The sequence below is a fragment of the Ceratotherium simum genome, chromosome 32 (assembly GCF_057802395.1).
Source record: "Ceratotherium simum simum isolate JZ-2026a chromosome 32, ASM5780239v1, whole genome shotgun sequence".
Classification (NCBI taxonomy): Eukaryota; Metazoa; Chordata; class Mammalia; order Perissodactyla; family Rhinocerotidae; genus Ceratotherium; species Ceratotherium simum.
Genome location: NC_141931.1, coordinates 20,772,848 through 20,796,557, shown reverse-complemented (window position 1 = coordinate 20,796,557; position 23,710 = coordinate 20,772,848). Strand labels below are relative to the sequence as shown.

Here is a 23,710-nt window from a genome sequence, read left to right as displayed (position 1 = left end):
CAACACTCTGACAACCTATGCTTTAGTTAAACGACCTTGGTCCAGAGTTGTCATCTCTCTTTGCCTCAGTTTCTGATTCCTCACCTGGAAATGAGATTCCCTAATCACCTGGGTTCCCTTTATCAGTCTATGGACGAGATTTAAACTTTCAGTGGTTCTGATATATCTCTTCTCAGAATCAGCCAGCAGAGCAATGGTGAAAATAAAAGAAACAGCTGTATCATCATCTTAGGAGAGATTTCAGGATCCTAAATACAGAACAGAGGCTAACCAGGTCGCTTATGGAAAAATCCCAGGCAGAGTGTCCTACCGAGCATCCAGTCTGCCCTGAAGGAGACACTTTCTCTGACCAGCAAAAACAATTCTACAAAGCAGTTTGACTTCCCTGCCACACAGTGCCGTCTCTCTGGGTCCGACCGGCAGCACACGTTCCCTCGGGATTCACTTCTGAAGGGCAACTGCGGAGGCGGACACAGGGCACCAAGTCCTTTCGCAGAGACGGTGTCAACTCCCGTGGGGTCCGCAGGCACCCGGGGGCCCCTCACACGGAGCGCCCTTGGAGAAGGGAAGACGGGGGCGCGGGTGGAGCCCGGCTCCCCCTGCAGAGCCGGCCCCGTGTCCCCCCCAGAGGACCCTGCTGCCCGCCCGCCTGCCGTGGCTCCTGCGGGCAGCTCCGCGCTCCGGCGTCCAGCGCGACTCGGCTTTGACATTTCCAGACATTTCTAGGTCTCCTGGCTGCCGCGGAAGTCACATGCGGCCGAGTGCCGAAAATGACACGGTAGCTGAGGGCAGACCCTGCTGGTAAAGACTCCCCAGCCTCCCCTCACAAAGCCGGGGAGCAGAGGCCCTAAGAGGACCCGGAGCGCTGGAGGGACGCCCCTTCAGCCACTGCCGCCAGGTCCCCCTGGGGCCCTGGGGGCCCCCGAACGGGCGTGGCGGCTGTGCGATGCGCCCTGGAGGCCACCACCCCGGCCGGGGTCACCAGGGGCCGGAGACCGAGGCGGCGGCGCCCCTTCCAGCCCGAGCCCCGCGCAGCGCAAAGGATACGGCGGCCCCGGCCGAGCGGCGGCCGAGGTGGCCCCGCAGGACGCGCAGGCGGGCGGCAGCGCGGGCCTGGTCCATGACCGCGGCGAGGACACCAGCGCGCCCCGCCTCGGCCCCACTTAAGCCTGCCGGCCGCCCTGCCTCCAGGCGGCGGGAGGGGCGACCAGCGGACCCGGCCCGGCCAAGGGCGCGGGGCTCCCGGGAAGCGCGTCTGGGCTGGTGGGCATCAGGTGACGCCGGGTCACGCCCCCTCAGCCCGCATTGCGCACGCGCCGGGCCCTGGGACCCTGCGGACTTCCTTCCAAACCGTCGCAAAGATCGTCCCTGCCGCAAAGTGCAGGAAACCTGCTCAAGAAGGGCTCGGAAACTGGGTAAGAACTTGAGCCGGATCGTGACCCGCACTCTTCACTGCATAGTTTCAGTTCATTTTATTTCATGTGACTGTTTCTTCCACTACGCTGCTGAAGGAATAAAAATTCTAATGTTCAGCCCTAGAAAGTAACATGTGCTGTTCAAAAGAGGCGTTCAGTTTAGTGGGAGTCCAATCTGGAATATTAGAAACAGTTTGGTTGGTCATTTAAAAAGAGTGTATTAGGGCCGCCCTGTGGCTTAGCGGTTAAGTGCGTGGGCTCTGCTACTGGCGGACCGGGTTCGAACCCCAGACGCGCACCACACCGATGCACCACTTCTCCGGCCATGCTGAGGCCTCGTCCCACATACAGCAACTAGAAGGATGTGCAACCATGACATACAACTGTCTACTGGGGCTTTGGGGAACAAAAAAGGAGGATTGGCAATAGATGTTAGCTCAAAGCCGGTCTTCCTCAGCAAAAAGAGGAGGATTAGCATGGATGTTAGCTCAGGGCTGATCTTCCTCACTAAAAAATAAAAAGAGTGTATTAGGTGTATTAGATGTATGATCCCTGAGAAGCCCCATCCGGGGTTTTCAGGAGAAGCACTGCTGTTTGTCAGAGTTTAAAATGAAGTATCTGGCCATTGACAGGTACAGGAAGGGGAATCACCTTTCTGTTTCTGAGAAAAGCCCTACTGCAACGGGAACGAACTACTAGGCATCTCCTGACGGCCCTCGCCTGATGAGAAGCAGGGACTTCGGAGGGGGGAGGAGAAAGAAAGAAACTGGAAATGTGAATTCAGTTCACTGACACCAGAATTATTTAATGATCAGGATCTTTACCCTCACAGGCCCTGAAAGTTATTGGCTTTCCAGACCAATAAGAAATATGAAGGAGATGACACTATCTACAGCTGTATATCAAAGGCCCCCCTAAAATACCTTCATTTTACAAATGTGTGAAAATACCTGCCCTCGCCACCATAAGCCATTTATACAAAGGATGTATTCGAGTTTATGATTATTATAAGAGATGAAGGAAATGCTTCCAATTGTTATCTGCCTTTTACCATTAGAGGGATGCTGGGTTTAAGATTTTTTGTTGAAGAGCCCCTGGGGAATGCAAACAATAATTCCTCTTTAAGTAATGAAGTCATTTGAGGAATGTTGCTGGTTTTTTAAAATAGGAATTCAGAGTATTTGGAAATGCCCTAAGTAGACATCTTTAGTAATTCTGTTATTAAAAGTAAAAAAAATTTAGAACTATTGAAACAACATTAATGGAACGTAAACATTCTCACAGGAATGACAATTTCTTTCTCCTTCAGTGTTTAGTATTTGTTCATTTCTAAATAAAGTTGAAATATCAAATATTACTTCAAAATTATCTTTTCTTTCCTCTTCATGCAATGTGCTTGGTTTACCAAAATATTGAAATTAACTTGAAGACAAATGTTGAAACACAACAATTTTCATACTCATCTAAGTAAGAGTTTTCCCCAAATGTATGAGAAGTTAAAGAAAATGTTTCTTCAATAGTACCCATATTTGAGCAGCTAAGGAAAAATAGTATGACCTAAGAAAACCTTGGGTTAAATTCTTCAAGTGTTGTGTACACTCAAGAAAACTTCATTATATGAATGAGAAATTGTAATCAATTCCAGATTCAAAAATGCCATTCCCTTCTGAGAACAGGTATAACTGTAGGCCAGGTAATTTGGTAGAAAGTTTTAGGTTCACTAATATATTCACGCACCAAACAGAAGCAAGCAGATTTGCCATAAACCAGCAGCTCTGGCCATTCTTGGCTTCCTCATCTACTATAGAAGGAGTGCTCCCAGCAAAAGCCAGGCCTCTCCTTGAGCATTAACTCCCATCCTGTCTTGACTATGCTAGAATCTTGTTCCAGTGATTGTCCTCTCCTTCTCCATCTTTGTTGGATCTTTTCCTCCACCAACATACGAGAGTGCTGATATTTCCTCTATCTTATAAAAGCCCCCCATTGACACCACTTCTCCTTCCAGTTATCCCTCACAAATTTCTCCATCTTTTTGCAGCAAATCTTGAAAAGATTGTATAAATTCACTGTCTCCAATTTTTCTTGTCTCATTTTCCTAGGAAGCCAGTCAAACTTTTTCCCTCATCATTTCTCTGGAACTGCTCCTGTTAACTTCACCCCAGTGATCACCATGTGAAACATCCAATTCTCATTTCAAAACTTGTTGGACCCTGAGCAGCCTTGGAGCCAGTGAAACGTGAAATGACCTCACTGCCTGCTTCTTCTCAGCTTCCTTGCTGGTTCTTCCTCCTCCTCCGGGCTCCTAATTCAGTCCTTGGACATCTCTTTTTTATAAATTTTTCCTGTAATCTCCTCCAGTCTCATGGCTTTAAGGTTCTAGTGTAAACTGATGATCCCAATTTATACCTCTGTTGGACTCTCCAACAAATTCCAGACTCTGAGTATCCAATTGCCTGCTTCACATCATTACTAGGATTGCTAACAGACATCTGAAACAAAATTCCTGATCTCCCTTCCAATAAATCATGATTTCCCTAAGAAAATATATGTCTTCATCCCAATCCCTGGAAAGGGGGAATGTGACCTTGTTTGGAAAAAGAGTCTTGGCAGATATGATTCAGTTAAGGATCTCAAGGTGAGCTCAACCTGGATTTTCTGAGTGAGCTTAAACCAAAGAAAAATCTCTCTAGGTGACTTTGATATATCACTACCCCCACTTCCATCCTGTTGAGAACCACTGATCTCTGGTATTTTGTGGTAAATATGAGGCAAAGAGGAAAGAAAAAAAAAAAGAAAGAAAACACACACACTCAAAGACACATGCTCCACTCATTTTCATTCCTTTAGATTTAAGTTACAACTGCAGAGTCTGTTCCTTAAAGATCATGGTCTTCTCTTACGAAAATAATCTAAGGCAAAGAGGATAAAGATACTTCTAGGGGCACAAACATAACTAAGTTGTGTGTTGTAGTTATAAGACAAACTTTCTATGAATTATCTCCAGACAAAGAGTTACAAGATTATTTTCTAAAATTCCATTTCCAATGTCAAGCAAAATTATTTGAAGTCGGAAGATTTGTGACAACGTGTGGTGAAAGAAATTGTAATCTCTCAGCAAGAACTAGACTGAAATATATATGTATCTGGAAGAAGGTGAACAGACATAATGATCATTAATGGAATTGTTTGGATTGAGAAATCTCAAGGGGACCAGGGTAACTTATATAGTGTGACATGAAGATAAAACAAACAAAAAAACATTTAGATACTTTTTGAGTGCCTATTTTGTGCAGGGCAGTCTACAAAACTCCAGAGAAATATAGAAAGGTGTGCAAGCAATCATTCATGTTAGCAAAGAGTTCACAATCTAGTTGGAGAGAAAGAGAGTAAGTGCCTGGAAAGGGCTTAGCCATTTGCAGGAGGAATTTCTCAACAGGGAGTGAGTGTGGCCAGAGGAGAGAGAGAGAGGCGGAACCAGAGACACTGCTGGGGGAAGAGGAGTTTCTGGGGGAATGCTAAATTGCCCAAGAGTGAAGAAAGAAAGGGACCTATCAGTCTCCCTGGAAATTTTGTGCTGCTGAATCCGAGCATGAAGAAGTGAAAAATTCTTCCCCAGAGCGTAAACTTTGAGATAAACTTCGCTAACTGCAGTTGTGCGTATTCAGCATAATCAACTGTTGTTTAAAACTAACCAGATCTTTCTGTCCCTCCTTAGTGAGTGAGCTGTCTTTCCCAGGAAGTCAAGGTAAAGACATCAAGATTGAGCCTCACAAGGTGAAACACAGGCTGAAGATGAAAACTAACCAGAGAAGTCCAGACAGTCAAAGGAAAGGAAATTCAGTCTTTGAGGCCAAATGCAGGCTGATGGGACAGTGCCAGCCAGCAAGACCACATTCTCCCCTCCCCCACCTAAAACACCAGCACATGCTCTCCCTCCTCTACCTAAAACCCCAGATAAAATCCCCTACCTTTTTCCTTTCAAGGACGGGGATCTGAGTTCTAACTCCCATATCCACGTCTGGCTGACTGTCAAGAGTAAATCTCTATCCTTTCCACAAGCCAGACATTCCAGTTATTGGCTCTACTGTGCAGTGAGTAAGTGAACCTGTGTTTGTGTTTGGTAACACTTCCCTGGCGATTCATGTATATTCCATTTTGGCTTTAATCATATTAAAGTATGTATTTAAATGTATATAATAAATGAATATATATTTAAAAGGTTTGGGCCGGCCCCGTGGCTTAGTGGTTAAGTGAGCGCGCTCCACTGCTGGCGACCCGGGTTCGGATCCCGGGCTCGCACTTCTCCGGCCATGCTGAGGCCGCGTCCCACATACAGCAACTAGAAGGATGTGCAGCTATGACACACAACTATCTACTGGGGCTTTGGGGGGAAAAATAAATAAATAAAATCTTTAAAAAAAAAAAAAAAAAGGTTTGATGTTTTGTGATGGAATATAATACGTATGTACTGTAGAAAAAATGAAAATATAGAAACAATTTTTAAAAAACTAAAATTCACTCATGCTCTTGCTCTCCAGGAGAAAACCACTGTTAAAATTCCATGTATTGTTATTTATTCCATATATGATTGGGATATATACAAATATGTTTTACAAAATGAGTAATTTTTTCATCTTATATTATAACAGAAGCATTTTACCATCAATAAATATTCTAAAACACATGATTTCCTGGGATATAGAGTTACAGATTATTTTACTTTATTTTTCTCCCCAGCTTTATTGAGGGAAAATTGAAAAATCAAACTGTACACACTTAAAGTGTACAACCTGATGATGTGATATACCTATAATTGTGAAATAGTGACCACAATCCAGTTAATTAACAATCATCATCTCACATCCTTATCTTTGTGTGTGTGTGTGGTGAGAATGCTTAAGACTTACTCTCTTAGCAAATTTCAAGATACATTATTATTAACTGTAGTCACCATGCTGTACATTACACCCTCAGAAGTTATTCATCTTATAAATGAAAGTTTGTAACTTTGATCAACATCTGCATTTCCCTCACCCCCTGACCCCTGGCAACCACCATTCTTCTTCACAGAGTTACAAATAAGTTAAAAATTTTTCATTGTGTTTTTCAACTATTTGACAGTGATTATGTGCATTGATTAAAAAAAAATGCCGGACTTGATCCATTTAAAAATCTTTGCCATTTAGTGGGTTTAAAAAAAAGAATTCATATTCTTGTTTTAATTTGCCAGTCTAGTGAGATTGAACATATTTTTATATATACATTGGCAATTACATTTCTGTGATTGACTGTTGATTGCTGTATTAGGGTAGTTTAAGCTATACTATAGCAATAAAGAAACTCTGAAATATTCCTGGCTCAACAAAAGAAAAATTTACCTTCAAAATGCCATAGAACATATGAATTGGGCAACTCACATTCATGCAGGAATTAGGGGTCCATGTGTCCAAATGGGTGCTGTGTAATGCTGCCACCCCACATCTGTGACCCTTGAGGACACCAGTGACAGGGAAGTGATGGTAATGGTGGCCCTGAGAGAATTCAAGAGACTGGTGCAAGGGCCCAACCTCTGAGAACTGGGAATGGAGTTAAAGGGTAGAACAGTGGGACTCCAGAAGCTGGTGGGTCAGAGAGAAATACTATGAACCAGGGGAGGGAAAGGTCCTTACAACATGTGTCATATCCAGAATTTCCCTGCTGTTTCGTGATTCAAGTATTTGATGATTAGATGTTTCTCTAAAATATCACTATAATCTGCTAGCTTATTCTTGCCCCACAGAAAACAGATTATGCGACAATCTGCCTGGTGGTTCAGGGTCACTGTGTGCACAGGGCAGGGCAGCAGGTGGTGGAGATATCTTCCTCCCTGCTGGCCCCACTTAGGAGGGGCATGTAAGCAATTACTGTGAATAGATTTAAAGTGCACTGTGTCTGAGCCAATACTTTTTGTTTAGAATGGAAATGAACTCTGGCTGACTGCCATGGAGGGCTACATAAATAGCTACTTCAGAAAATCCTCAAATCTTCTTAGGGTCTGGAAGTACAATATTTAGGTTCTCAACATTTCAAGGATTAGCCTCCAACAAAACTCAAGGAGAGAGAACTGGAGACAATTGGAACCATCCTCAATATCTGCCTACATTTCAATGACTGAGTATCCTACGGCCATACAGTGGAATACTACCTAAGGGTGAAAATGAGTGGGGGTGTTCCTATCATAAAATATGACAGGAAATTATGTCCAGGATGTATTAGGCGAAAAGAAATAAGTTGTGCAACAATATATAGAGTACATGCCAAGTATTAGAGCCCCATCTCTCATTTGATACTTCTCTTATTTTTCCTCATCTCAGTTATTTTATATTCTGCAAATCCTCATTCATTTTTCCTTTACAGCTTTAAAACCTGCCATGAAAACACTATGGCTACATGCAAAGCAATCTGATTACCTGAGGAAAGTACATGCTGGTATAGTGTGGATGTCCTCCACCTGCGACTTGACAGTGTCACAGTGTCTGCAATTTCCTTCTGTGAGTGGCTCAGCCAAAACAGAAAAAAGACTGTGTATGTACACGTACAGATGCTACATATGTTATAAGCGGAGAGAAAGGAAGTTTGGTAAAATATCAACAACCTTTCCTTTCTAGAAGAATCCATTCTACTATTTCTTCAAATTTTCTGTGTTTAGAATTTTTCAAAAAAAAAGTTGGAGAAAGAAATAAGTGTCACCTGGAGTTTAAACACCTCAAAACTCCTTCATGAAAGTGGATTTACTGGACTGGTTTTATCAGTTGTAGGTGGACAATGGCTGCTTAATTTTATAACATTTAAAGTTGTCCAGGTAAATTGTCTTATTCTAAACTTTGAGACATTATTTATATGTCTTTCTGATCACTCTTTGTATTATTTCTTAATGTGCCGGAAATAAAATCTAGCTTTTAAGTAAAAAATAAAAACAAGAGGGCTCAAATAGTATAATTTTTGAAAATGGAACAAATCAGGGCTATGTTCCAAACACCAATATTAAACAAGTCTGCTCTAAGAACTAGGCAAAATATAGGACTCCATCATTGATAATTATCAAAATAACATATGATAGACCTCCATATCTATCTGTGCATATGTTTATGTTTTTGAAATACAGTGAGTAGAAAATACGTTGGCTTTTCTGCAATCAGATCATTGGTATAGTGAATTTTCTCTTTCTTTCCATGAAGTTTTGATGTGTTTCATCCTATACCATTCTTCCAAGCATAAAACTCCCTCCAAAGGCAGCAGGGCTAGCAAGAACAATCAAAACCCACTGGAAACATCAGCCTTGTATTCAGAGTTGGGATCAAAAATTTAAGACTGCGAAATAGAGGAAACCCTACAGAACACAGGTCTAAGACCTATTTAGCCAGTGTTCACTGACTAACCAAAGCCCTTGGCATCAACAGCAAGCTTGCATTCTGGCAATCCTTGAACGCATCTGGACGCTGTGTACACCTGTGTTACCGATTGTCTTACTTGATGAAGCCTGTCCAGTCCACCCACTCCCTTTTCCACCCAAGACATGGCACATAACCAGGTGCAAACTTCTATTCCCACGTTCCACTTTTAAGAATAAGACTTTGAAACTCTTAGTTTTCCTTGTGGATTCTAGCATGTTTAATAATTTTATGGTCCGTATGTGGATTTTTAATGAGGAAAGGTACAAAGTAATGTGAAAGTAAATTTATGTTGTCTATAAAACCACTACCTAATCTAGAACAGAAGAGTGGGATGCGTATGGAATTAATGAGAAGCTCAAAGAGATATATATACACATAAATCCTCAGACACACACGGAACATGCATACATGTGACAGTTAAGTATCTAAAGCATCAATACCTATGCTTGCTTTATTACTTCTAAGAATAAAGAATTGCATAGTATAGCTATCCTGGTCTCTCTTTACAGAATAATAGTGTAAACCTTAGAATTCAGAAATAACTCTTTTAAAGGCAATGCTAAATTCAGACTGAAAAACACTGGCTCATACATCTAAAATCAGAACAATTTAAAATACTCACACTTATTCATCATAAGGCATGCAGAACTTGGAGACTACAATATACTAAGTTATTTATACTAGCCAAAAAGAAAATTGTATATTGCTTACACAATATTTTTGTACCTGGACTGAATCACCAGATATGCTTCAACACAGCTCAAGTAAATAACAAGCTAAGTTTTGAAATCCCTTTGCAAATAACTCTGGTTGACTGAAGGCATTACTGACCCCACCAGGGCCCAGCCTCTTCAGGTTGTATTCACTGAGGCCTGGGAATCTTCCTTTGACAAGCATTGCCAGGGTATTCTAAGGCGAATTCCAGGTGGTCTGGAAAACTCCCTGAGAAACACCACCGTAAAAACCAGACCTCCTCAGATCACACGAATTACATGGATCTCTAAGGACACATTTTCTCTTTATATATGTGAATTCTCACCAAGATGATCTCAAGTGCATAATCACTTCATTTCCATAGTCCTGCTACCAAGGAAAACGTCAGCATTCAGGACATGATCTATATTGAAAATAGTTCAAACTCAGTCATCACTAGCATATTAAAAGAAAAAAAGAGCTCGACAGTATGTTCCTCTTACTCAGAGGTTTCCAACACGTCTTATTTTGTAGAACACTGGTTTGCAGCTTTTGAAGACCAACATCTGTATAAATCCCTATAAAACGTCCAGTTAATTTCAGTTGTGAGGCAGCCTCTCATGTAATGCACACCGTCCTTATGGCTTGAGTTCCAATTACCCAATGGAAAGGATGCCCTCTGGCTCCTGAAGGAGGGTGGCTCCACAGTAAAGCCTCTTCCGGGTTTCATCTCCAGAGTTGCGGTTTCCATTAGCAAGAAGTTGATAGGTTCACAGGGCTTTGGTGCCTGTGCGCAGGAAGCATTCAGAAACCTGCAGTGATGGGGTGTTTTTCTCTGATGCAGACACTTGGGGGGGTCAGTGCCCTTGTGCTTCATGACAGGAATCCCTCCTAATCATTTAGTAGATTAAATATAAAGAAGCCTGAGTTTTTAAGTAATGCTGATAAACACCCTTATAGATTGCCTATTTGATTTACTACTACAAAATATAATTCAAGAAAATATAGGTCCCATGAAAGTCTTAAGAGTTTTTTAAAACTGAAATCTAGTTTTCCCTAATAAATTGTACTTCCAATGCTTCTAAAACAATACTAAAAGGGGTATCTGATTATATAAGAGCAATTTAAAAATTAGATTTTTATTTGAATAACAAGTTTAAGTTTGAGCTGCTGCAATGTTGGCACTGCAGACTTTAAACAGAGATCACAGGAGAGAAGTCAAGATGGCAGCGTAGGCAGACTCTGAACTCACCTCCTCCCATGGACACAGCCAATTTACAACTACTCGTGGAAAAATTACCCCTGAGAGAGAACTGAAAACTGGATAAGAGTAACCCCTGCAACAAACAACAATACTAATTGATGTGGAAGATGCAGAAATTCCCTTCTGTAGAGGAAAAATGCCTCCTTCACAAGCTGCAGTGTTTCACGGCTGCCTGGGAGAAGCCCAAAGGTATGCAGCCCTCCCTGGAGGAGTGGGGACCTGAACCAGGGAGCGTGTCTGCTGTGGGCATTTTTGGGACCCAGCACAATGGAGATGAGTGGCATAGTATCTGACTTTGCTTGCTACTAAAACATGAGGGAGTACCCCTGGAAAACCTGGTTCACAAAAAATTAAAACCGGCTCTTAAAGGGACCATGCACAAACTCACCTGTTACAGAAAGCAACCTAAAATTGCCAGAAAGAAAGATGCACAGTGCTTTGGTGAAAAGAGACTCACCTGATATGCTCTGAGTGCATCTCGGTGTGAGGAGAGACCTCTCCAGGGACTGCGACATTGGCGACAGCCATTGTTGTGGCCTGGTGTGGGTGTGCTGACACAGAAGCTGGCAGACACCACTGGAGTTCCCCCTGGGGCCTGCTAGCCCTGGGTCTGCCACACCCACTAGAGCACAATTTAATCCAGCTCTGCCAGGGCAGGAAGCCCATGCGAGGGACTGGAGCCACCCAACAACAAGCCCTCAGGCAACTTGTGGGCATGCTAAGTGAGCTGTCTGGATTCTCCGCAGACTGGCAAGTGCATTCCCCTCTGTGGGGCAGGGCGTGTGCAAGGAGCAGGTGGAGAGTGTGGGGCGGTTTTGGAGTGTGTGGGGCTCCCAACTTGGAGATACTGGGTCCACTTCAGGAGGGTGGGGTGCACACATGGAGCATGACTGTGTTGACTGTGTGTGTGAACCTGTGGGTGGCAGGGCTTGTCAGATGCAGAAGACTTGTGTTTCTCTAAGACCCACATAGGGGGATTGCCCCACCTTCCAAAGCCTTAAACAATTGGGTGCTCACATGCCTGAGGCCAGTGCCACCCAGCTGCAATCCTCAGAGAGCTGACAGGAGACCTAAAGTCTGGGCACTTATAGCAACTGTAAGCTGCTGAGCCTAACAACCTGCCACACTGGGGGCCTACTCACTAAAAGGAAATACTGCAACACAAATGTGCTATTAGAATTTGCATCCAACTGTGCTGGGGCTCCCCACACCTGATAAAGAGATTGAAGAGCCCACAACAACTACAAGCAGCTGAGCATTACAACAGATGGCCAGGGGCATAGCTCAGCCTTCCTGGGAACCTACAGGGAGAACAACCATGCCACAAAGGAAGGACACACGTAGCCCACATGGGGTCACTCCTGGAACATTCAGAACTGAGGGAAGCACACTGTCGGGCCTCATAAGGCATCAGTTATATAAGTTCACCTCTCCAAGAGCAGGAGACGTAGCTGACCTACCTAACACATAGACACAAGGACAGGGAAAGAGGCAAAATGAGGAGGCAAAGGAATACATTCCAAGTAAGGGAACAGGACAAAACCCCAGAAAAGGAACTAAGTGAAACAGAAATGAGCAACCTACCTGACAGAGAGTTCAAACTAAGAGTGTTAAGGATGCTCACTGATCTGGGGAGAAGAATAGATGAACTCAGTGAGAATGTCAACAAAGAAATGGAAGATATAAAAAAGAACCAATCAGAAATGAAGAATACAATACTGGAAATGAAAAATTCATTAGAGGGACTCAAAAGCAGAGTAGAGGATACAGAAGAACGGATCTGTGAGCTGGACGAAAGACTAGAAGAAATTACCCAAGGTGAACAGGTAAAAGAGAAAAGAATTAAAAAGAGTGAGGACAGTCTAAGGGACCTCTGGGACAACATCAAGCGCACTAACATCTGTGTTATAGGTGTCCCGGAAGGAGCAGAGCGAGACAAGGGGGCAGAGAATCTATTTCAAGAAATAATAGATGAAAACTCCCCTAACCTAAGGAAGGAAACAGACATCCTGGTACAGGAAGCACAGAGAGCCCCAAACAGGATAAACCCAAAGAGGCCCACACCAAGACAGATCATAATCAAAATGTCCAGAATTAAAGATAAAGAGAGAATCCTAAAAGCCGCAAGAGAATGTCAAGTTACATACAAAGGAAACCCCATAAGGCTATCAGCTGACTTCTCAGCAGAAACCTTACAGGCTAGAAGAGAATGGCACGATATGTTTAAAGTGCTAAAAGGAAAAAACTTACAGCCAAGAATACTCTACCCAGCAAGGTTATCATTCAAAATGGAAGGAGAGATCAAAAATTTCCCAGATAAGCAAAAATTAAAGGAGTTTCTCACCAAGAAACCAGTGCTACAAGAAATGTTAAAGGGACTGATTTAAGGGGAAAAGAGAAGACCACAAATAGGAAAAATTATCTATTTCCATGATAAGAACATAATGGATACAAATGCACAAAAAAGAGGTTAGATATGATATCAAAATCATAAAAGGAGGGAGGAGGGCAGTTAAAGAGTACGGCTTTCAGACAGATGTCAAACTAAAGTGACAATCAATTCTGTATAGAAGAAGAAAGGAACAGAGAAGGACTACTAAAACACTGAGAAAAAAGAAAAAGTTAAAAAATGGCAGTAAGTATACACTTATCAATAGCTACTTTAAACGTCAATGGACTAAATGCTCCAATTAAAAGGCATAGGGTGGCTGACTGGATAAAAAAACAAGACCCATATATATGCTGCATACAAGAGACACACTTCAGACCTAAAGACACTCACAAATTGAAAGTGAAGGGATGGAAAAAGATACTCCACGCAAATGGCAATGAAAAGAAAGCTGGGGTAGCAGTACTCATATCAGACAAAATAGACTTTAAAACAAAAACTGTAAAAAGAGACATAGAAGGGCATTACATAATGATCAAGGGAACAATCCAACAAGAGGATATAACACTTGTAAATATCTACGCACCCAATGTAGGTGCACCTAATATATAAAGCAATTATTAACAGACATAAAAACAGAAATAGTAACACAATAATAGTAGGGGACTTTAACACTCCACTTACACCAATGGATAGATCATCCAAACAGAAGATCAATCAGGAAACATTGGCCTTAAACGACACACTAGAACAGATGGACCTAGTAGATATATACAGAGCATTCCATCCAAAAACCGAAGAATACACGTTCTTTTCAAATGCACATGGAACATTCTCCAGGATTGATCACATATTAGGCCACAAAACAAGTCTCCATAAATTTAAGATTATTGAAATAATACCAAGCATCTTTTCTGACCACAACGGTATGAAACTAGAAATCAACTATAGGAAGAAAACCAGAAAAACCACAAATATGTGGAGATTAAACAAAATGCTACTGAACAACGACTGGGTTAACAAAGAAATCAAAGAAGAAATCAAAAAATACCTGGAGACAAATGAAAATGAAAATACTACGTGCCAGAATTTATGGGATACAGAAAAAGCGGTTCTAAGAGGGAAGTTTATAGCAATACAGGCCTATGTCAACAAACAAGAAAAATCTCAAATAAACAATCTAACAATGCACCTAAAGGAACTGGAAAAAGAAGAACAAACCAAGCCCAAAATCAGTAGAAGAAGGGAAATAATAAAAATCAGAGCACAAATAAATGAAATAGAGACCAAAATAAATAGAAAAAATTAATAAAACCAAGAGCTGGTTCTTTGAAAAGATCAACAAAATTGACAAACCTTTAGCTAGACTCACCAAGAAAAAAAGAGAGAAGGCACAAATAAGTAAAATCAGAAATGAAAGAGGAGAGGTTACAACAGACACCTCAGAAATACAAAAGATTATAAGAGAATACTATGAAAAACTATATGCCAACCAATTCGACAATCTGGAAGAAATGGATAAATTCTTAGAATCATACAACCTTCCAAAGCTGGATCAAGAAGATATAGAGAATTTGAACAGACCAATCACCAGTAAGGAGATCGAAACAGTAATGAAAAACCTCCCCAAAAATAAAAGTCCAGGACCAGACGGCTTGCCTGGTGAATTCTACCAAACATTCAAAGAAGACTTAATACCTATCCTTCTCAAACTCTTCCAAAAAATTGAGGAGCGGGGGAAGCTCCCTAACTCATTCTACGAAGCTGACATTATCCTGATACCAAAACCAGACAAGGACAACACAAAAAAAGAAAATTATAGGCCAATATCACTGATGAACATCGATGCAAAAATCCTCAACAAAATACTAGCAAATCGCATACAACAATATGTTAAAAAGATTATACACCATGATCAAGTGGGATTTATTCCAGGTATGCAGGGATGGTTTAACATTCGCAAATCAATCAACGTAATACACCACATTAATAAAATGAAGAATAAAAATCACATGATCATCTCAATAGATGCAGAGAAAGCATTTGACAAGATACAGCATCCATTTATGATAAAAACTCTGAATAAAATGGGTATAGAAGGAAAGTACCTCAACATAATTAGGACCATATATGACAAACCCACAGCTAATATCATCCTCAATGGTGAAAAACTGAAAGCTATCCCTCTAAGAACAGGAACCAGACAAGGATGCCCACTCTCACCACTCCTATTTAACATAGTACTGGAAGTCCTAGCCAGAGCAATCAGGCAAGAGAAAGAAGCAAAAGGGATCCAAATTGGAAAGGAAGAAGTGAAACTCTCACTATTTGCAGATGACATGATTTTATATATAGAAAACCCTAAAGAATCCACCAGAAAACTTTTAGAAGTAATAAACGAATATGGTAAAGTCGCAGGATACAAAATCAACATACAAAAATCAGTTGCATTTCTGTACACTAACAACGAAGTAGCAGAAAGAGAAATTAAGAATACCATCCCATTTACAATTGCAACAAAAAGAGTAAAATACATAGGAATAAACTTAACCAAAGAGGTGAAAGATCTGTACAACGAAAACTATAAAACATTTCTGAAAGAAATTGAAGAAAACACAAAGAAATGGAAAGTTATTCTGTGCTCGTGGATTGGAAGAATTAACATAGTTAAGATGTCCATACTTCCTAAAGCCATCTATAGATTCAATGCAATCCCTATTAAAGTTCCAACAACATTTTTCACAGAAATAGAGCAAAGAATCCTAAAATTTATATGGAACAACAAAAGACCCCGAATAGCTAAAGGAATCTTGAGAAAAAAGAACAAAGCTGGAGGTATCACACTCCCTGATTTCAAAATATACTACAAAGCTATAGTAACCAAAACAGCATGGTACTGGCACAAAAACAGACACACAGATCAATGGAATAGAATCGAAAGCCCAGAAATAAACCCACACATCTATGGACAGCTAATCTTTGACAAAGGAGCCAAGAACATACAATGGAGAAAAGAAAGTCTCTTCAACAAATGGTGTTGGGAAAACTGGATAGCCACATGTAAAAAAATGAAAGTAGACCCTTACCTTACACCATACACAAAAATTAACTCCAAATGGATTAAAGACTTGAATGTAAGACCTGAAACTGTGAAACTTCTAGAAGAAAACATAGGCAGTACGCTCTTCGACATCGGTCTTAGCAACAACTTTTCAAACACCATGTCTGACCGGGCAAGAGAAACAATAGAAAAAATAAACAAATGGGACTACATCAAACTAAAAAGCTTCTGCACAGCAAAGGAAACCATCAACAAAACGAAAAGACAACCTAACCATTGGGAGAAGATATTTGCAAACCATACATCTGATAAGTGCTTAATCTCCAAAATATATAAAGAACTCATGCATCTCAACAACAAAAAAACTACCAACCCAATTAAAAAATGGGCAAAAGACTTGAACAGACATTTCTCCAAAGAAGATATACAGATGGCCAACAGACGCATGAAAAGATGTTCAAAATCACTATCAGGGAAATGCAAATGAGATATCACGTCACGCCCATCAGAATGGCTATAATTAATAAGACAGGAAACAACATGTGTTGGAGAGGATGTGGAGAGAAGGGAACTCTCATACACTGCTGGTGGGAGTGCAAACTGGTGCAGCCACTATGGAAAACTGTATGGAGATTCCCCAAAAAATCAAGGATAGAACTACCACATGATCCAGCTATTCCACTGCTGGGTGTTTATCCAAAAGACTTGAAAACACCAATTTGTAAAGGTACATGCACCCCTGTGTTCATTGCAACGTTATTCACAATAGCCAAGACTTGGAAGCAACCTAAGTGCCCATCGAGGGACGAATGGATAAAGAAGATGTGGTATATATACACAATGGAATACTACTCAGCCATAAGAAACGACGAAATCCAGCCATTTGTGACAACATGGATGGACATTGAGGGTATAATGCAAAGTGAAATAAGTCAGAGGGAGAAGGTCAAATACCGTATGATTTCCTTCATTAAGTAGTAGATAATAACAACAATAAACAAACACATAGGGACAGAGATTGGATTGGTGGTTGCCGGGGCGGGGGGGAGGGAGGGGGGTGAAGGGGATGGTTCGGTACATGTGTGTGGTGATGGGTTGTAGTTGGTGTTTTGGTGGTGAACATGATGTAATCTGTGCAGAAGTGGAGGTGTAGTGATGTACACCTTAAATTTTTACAATGTTGTAAACCAATGTTACTGCAATAAACAAAAAATTTAAAAAAAAATAAAATAAAAAATAAACAAGACTCCAAGAAAAATGTGTTCCACACATTTTTCTAAAACTCTAATTTTCTTTTCTATTCAGTAATCACAGATTATTGATGTAGTATCTCATTGTTTCTTTTTTTCTTCTCATTTTTTTCATTGTTTCTTTAGCTTAAAGAGTTACTGTCAGAATGTCACTTCTCATCAACATGTTATTTTTTAAATGATGTCTTTATATAATTGGGGACAATATAAGAGTCAAGGAGAGAGGCAGGCCAGGAGGCAGAATTTCTAGCTACAGTCTGTTTTCCCCAACGCAGAGAGGTTGATCACCTTCTTCAACTTGTCTCAGCACAATGTGGTCACCCGGACATTCCAGATGGTGACCACACAGTCCAAAGTTCTTTTCTCCTCTCTGCCACTCCTGCATTATGTTTTTCGTTGTTGATTTTGTTCTTGGACAATTTTTTCAATGATGTGGAAATGTTGACTATATAAAGTTAATAAACATTTACTCTTTGCTACATGAAGTAGTAAACGTTTACTATATAACGCAAGTAAACATGAAGAAATGGATGCAAAAAGCTGCAGAGTATGGTCCTCATCATCTAATTATACAAATATATAGCAAAGAAAAACACCAGAAAGTTGAGCAATAATGATCGGTGAGTGGTGGAATTATGGGTCATATTTATTTTCTTCTTTATGCTTATCTGCATTCAAAAACTGCCTTATGTTTTGTACTTCAAAAATTATTCCTTATTCCAGAATCCACGTTACTTCAAAACCAGTTAGGGCTGGGAAGAAGCTGTCACGAAATTTCCAGTAGTCTATTTAAGCCTGAACCACACACACATTCACTGAAAATCTAGGCAGGGCTGTCCAACACCAGAGCCACTGGCCACATCTACTTAAATTGAAATGAATTTAATGAAAACTTCAGTCCCTCAGTGGCGCTCCTCATATTTCAGGAGCTCCACAGACCCTTGTGGCTAGTAGCTACTGTACTGGACAGTGCTGGTATAGAAGGTTTCCACCATCGCAGAGAGTTGCACTGGACAGTGCTGTTCCAGGAAATACAGATGAAAAAACTAAGCTCTGACCTTGAAAATATTATAACAAGGACCAGCAGGATCAGATATTAAACTTAAAAGTAGTAACAGCCTAGACTGGGAAACCTTAATTTCTAGTTCCAGTCACATCTCGTCCCAGCGTATTGGTGGCTCCACAACTGAGCAGGTATCAGAAACAGGTGAAAATGGATTCGCGGCCCCTCCCCCACGTATTTTGATGCCAGAGTCTGAGATGAGCCTGAGAATCTGCATTTCTAACAAGTTCCCAGGTGATGTTGATGGTGGTGGTCTGGTGACAACACTCTGACAAACACTGCTTTAGTAAAATGACCTTGGTCCAGAGTTGTCATCTCTCTTTGCCTCAGTTTCTGATTCCTCACCTGGAAATGAGATTTCATAATCACCTGGATTCCCTTTTATCAGTTTATGGACGGGATTTAAACTTACAATGGTTCTGATACATCCCTGCTTGGAATCAGCCAGCAGAGCAATGGTGAAGGTAAAAGAAACAGCTGTATCATCATCTTAGGAGAGATTTCAGGATCCTAAATACAGAACAGAGGCTAACCAGGTCGCTTATGGAAAAATCCCAGGCAGAGTGTCCTACCGAGCTTCCACAACTCGGCCCTGAAGGAGACACTTTCTCTGAGAAGCAAAAACAATTCTAGAAAGCAGTTTGACTTCCCTGCCACACAGTGCCGTCTCTCTGGGTCCGACCGGCAGCACACGTTCCCTCGGGATTCACTTCTGAAGGGCAACTGCGGAGGCGGACACAGGGCACCAAGTCCTTTCGCAGAGACGGTGTCAACTCCCGTGGGGTCCGCAGGCGCCCGGGGGCCCCTCACACGGAGCGCCCTTGGAGAAGGGAAGACGGGGGCGCGGGTGGAGCCCGGCTCCCCCTGCAGAGCCGGCCCCGTGTCCCCCCCAGAGGACCCTGGGCGGGTCCCCCCCAGAGGACCCTGCTGCCCGCCCGCCTGCCGTGGCTCCTGCGGGCAGCTCCGCGCTCCGGCGTCCAGCGCGACTCGGCTTTGACATTTCCAGACATTTCTAGGTCTCCTGGCTGCCGCGGAAGTCACATGCGGCCGAGTGCCGAAAATGACACGGTAGCTGAGGGCAGACCCTGCTGGTAAAGACTCCCCAGCCTCCCCTCACAAAGCCGGGGAGCAGAGGCCCTAAGAGGACCCGGAGTGTGGAGGGACGCCCCTTCAGCCACTGCCGCCAGGTCCCCCTGGGGCCCTGGGGGCCCCCGAACGGGCGTGGCGGCTGTGCGATGCGCCCTGGAGGCCACCACCCCGGCCGGGGTCACCAGGGGCCGGAGACCGAGGCGGCGGCGCCCCTTCCAGCCCGAGCCCCGCGCAGCGCAAAGGATACGGCGGCCCCGGCCGAGCGGCGGCCGAGGTGGCCCCGCAGGACGCGCAGGCGGGCGGCAGCGCGGGCCTGGTCCATGACCGCGGCGAGGACACCAGCGCGCCCCGCCTCGGCCCCACTTAAGCCTGCCGGCCGCCCTGCCTCCAGGCGGCGGGAGGGGCGACCAGCGGACCCGGCCCGGCCAAGGGCGCGGGGCTCCCGGGAAGCGCGTCTGGGCTGGTGGGCGTCAGGTGACGCCGGGTCACGCCCCTCAGCCCGCATTGCGCACGCGCCGGGCCCTGGGACCCTGCGGACTTCCTTCCAAACCGTCGCAAAGATCGTCCCTGCCGCAAAGTGCAGGAAACCTGCTCTTGAAGGGCTCGGAAACTGGGTAAGACCTTGAGCCGGAACGTGACCCGCACTCTTAACTGCATAGTTGCAATTCATTTTATTTCACATGACTGTTTCTTCCACTAAGCTGCTGAAGGAATAAAAATTCCAACGTAACGTGTAATGTTCAAAAGACGCGTTCAGTTTAGTGGGAATCCAGCCCGAAATATTAGAAACAGTTTGGCTGGTGATTTTAAAAATGTGTATGAAATATATGATCCCTGAGAAGCCTGGTCCACGCAGTTTAGTATAAATTTTAAATTTAAGAATTAGAAACCCTTTTTTTTCTCTCCTGTTTTTCTTTTTTTCAATTTAATGAGTTTGAAGCATAAGTATAAACCTGTGAAAACATCACCCCCGTCAAGGTCAGAAACATCCACCTCCCAAAGTTTCTTCCCACACCCTTTATCATTATGTCATCTGTATGGTAAGAACAGTTAACATAAGATCTCCTCTCTTAACAAATTTTAGGTATATGATGCAGCATCGTTAGCTGTAGGCACTATGCTGCATTGTAGATCTCAGAACTATTTACCTTGTGAAACTGAAACTTTGCCCCTTGGACCAACATCTTCCTCTTTCCCCCTCCCTCAGCCCCCGCAACCACCCTTCTTCTCTCTGCTTGGATGAGTCTGGCTCTTGCAGATTCCACATATACGTGGTATCATGTGGTATTCGTCCTTCTGTGACTAGCTTATTTCACTTAGCACAGAGTCCTCAAGGTTCATCCATGACATTGCAAAGGCAGGATATTTTTATTTATGATGGCTGAATAATGTTCCATTGTATGTATTTACCACATTTTGTTTATCCATTCACTCATCAATGGGCATTCACGTTGTTTCCACGTCTTGGCTATTGTAATAATGCTGCAATGATCATGGGAGTGCAGATATCTCTTTGAGATCCTGATTTCAGTTCCTTTTGACAAATACCCAGAAGTGGGATTGTTGGAACCTATGGAAGTTCTATTTTTAATATTTTGAGGAACCTTCCTACTTTTTTCCGTAAAGGCTGAAAGAACTAGAAATTCTTTCTGTAAGATCTCATTTCCATCCAGTGTCTACAGATGATTGACATAGCATCTCGTTTCTTTTTCCTCCCTCATTTTTTCGCTGTTTCTTTGGCTTCAAGAGTTATTTCCAGAATGTGCTCCTCATAAACATGCTATCATTTCTGCAGTGATGACTTTATCATGTGGTGACACTGCCCGAGTCACAGAGAGAAGCAGGCCGGGACTCGGGGTGGTGAGCTCCTGCCTGGTTTCTCCAGGCAGAGAGGAGAAAGTCAGCGTCCAGAGCAAGGCCTGCCCTTCGGACTTCCCCTCGGGGTTCTTTCTTTATTTCCCTGACTCCTCCTCACCCAGACTCCCAGATTCTTCCAGGTTAACAGAAGGGCTCTGGGCCTCCCCTCATTAGCTCTCAAGCTCATCTCCCACCCTGATCATCCCAGGGCTGGAACCTGGCCCTGAACTTGTTGATTGGATCCCCGAGGGTTTTCAGGAGAAGCACTTCTGTTTCTCAGAGTTTAAAAGGAAGTATCTGGCCATTGGCAGGTACCGGAGAGGGACTCATCTTTCTGTTTCTGAGAAAACCCCTACTGAAATGGGAACAGACGATTAGGCGGCTCATGACTGCCCTCGCCTGGTGAAAAGTGGGGACTTCCGGGAGGAGGAAAAAAAAATAAACTGGAAATGTGAATTCAGTTCACCCCCACCTGAGTTACTTAATGATCAGGACATTTACCCTCACAGGCCCTGAAAGTTACTGGCTTTCCTGACTAATGAGAAATACGAAGGAGATGACACTATCTACACCTGTATTTCAGATGTTCCCCTAACATACCTTCATTTTACAAGTGTGTGAAAATCCCTGCCCTCTCCACCGTAAGGCATTTATACAAAGGATGTGTTTCAGTTTATGATTATTATAAGAGATGAAGGAAATGCTTCCAATTGTTATCTGCTTTTTACAATTAGAGGGATGCTGCGTTTAAAATTTCTCATTTAAGATCCCAGAGAATTAGAACAATAATTTCTCCTTAGGTAAAGAGGTAATCCAATGAATGTTACTAGTTTTTTAAAATAGCAATTTGGATTATTTGGAAATTCCCTAAGTAGGGATCTTTAATAATTATTATTTAAAAATATCTATTTTAGAACTATTGAAACAGAACATTAATGGAATGTAAGCATTATCACAAGAATGACAATTTCTTTCTCCTTCAGCACTTTTGTATTTACTCATTTGTTATGAACTTTGGAATTTTGAAGATTACTTCAAAATTACCTTTCTTTCCCCCACTTCAAGCAATGTGCTTGCTTTACTTTTAGTAACCTTGAAGACACATGTTGAAACACAACAATTTTCATATTCATCTAAGGAAGAGTTTTCCCCAAATGTAAAAGAAGTTAAAGAAAGCTATTTTTCAATAATAGCCACATTTGAGCAGCTAAGGAAAAATAGCATGACCTAAGAAAACGTTGGATTAAATTCTTCAAGTGTTGTGCACACTTAAGAAAACTTCATTATATGAATTAGAAATTATAATGAATTTCAGATTAAAAAATGCCATTCCCTTCTAAGAAGACTAAATCTGACCATATCCTGGAAATTCTCTTTCATTCTTCCCTTAAAACTATAAAAACTGCCATGAAAACACTATGGCTACATGCAAGGCAACTGATCACCTAAGGAAAGTGCATGCTCACGTGGTGTGGATGTCCTCCGCCTGCCACCTGACAGTGTCACAGTGTCTGCCATTCCCTTCTGTGAGTGGCTCGGCCAAAACAGAAAAAGACTGTGTATGTACACGGACGGATGCTGCAATGTTATACGTGGAGACAAAGGAAGTGTGGTAGCTATCAACAACTTCACGTTGCAGGAGGACCCATTTGGCTATTTCTTCAATTTTCCTGTGTTTAAAATTTTTCAAAATAAAAGTTGGGAAAAGAAATAAATGTCCCCTGGACTTTAAGCACCTCAAAACTCCTTAGTATAAGTGAGTTTACTAGACTGATTTGTCTGCTGTAGGTGGACAATGGCCACTCAATTTTATAACATTTAAAATTGTCCAGCTTAACTGCTGTATTCTAAGATTTGAGCAATTATTTATAGATATACGTCTCTCTGATTTCTTTGTATTATTTCTTAATGTGCTAGAAATAAAATCTAGCTTTCTATTTAAAAAAATAAGAAGAGGAGGGTTCAATTACTATAATTTTCTTAATTTTTTAATACGGACCAAATCAGGGCTATATTCTAGATGCCAATTTTATACAATCTGCTTTAAGAACTAGGCAAAGTATAGGACTTAATCATTGATAATATAATGATATCATTGATAACATTAGGTTGATCACTGATAAATATAACATTTCGTAAGTCTCCGTAAACTTCTATGTGCATATGCTTATGTCCTTCAAATACGGAGAGTAGGAA

General features: G+C 42.2%; 1 protein-coding gene across 1 annotated transcript in view; it reads right to left on the bottom strand.

The window, feature by feature from the left end:
- Positions 1–1,263, bottom strand: part of LOC101394977 (phytanoyl-CoA dioxygenase, peroxisomal) — a 37,260-nt gene extending 35,997 nt beyond the window's left edge. Inside the window, exon 1 of the mRNA XM_004425360.3 lies at positions 1,048–1,263. Coding sequence (XP_004425417.2) covers positions 1,048–1,122 — 75 coding nt within the window. The 5' untranslated portion in view covers positions 1,123–1,263. The remainder of the gene's footprint in view (positions 1–1,047) is intronic.
- Positions 1,264–23,710: the final 22,447 nt, after the last annotated feature.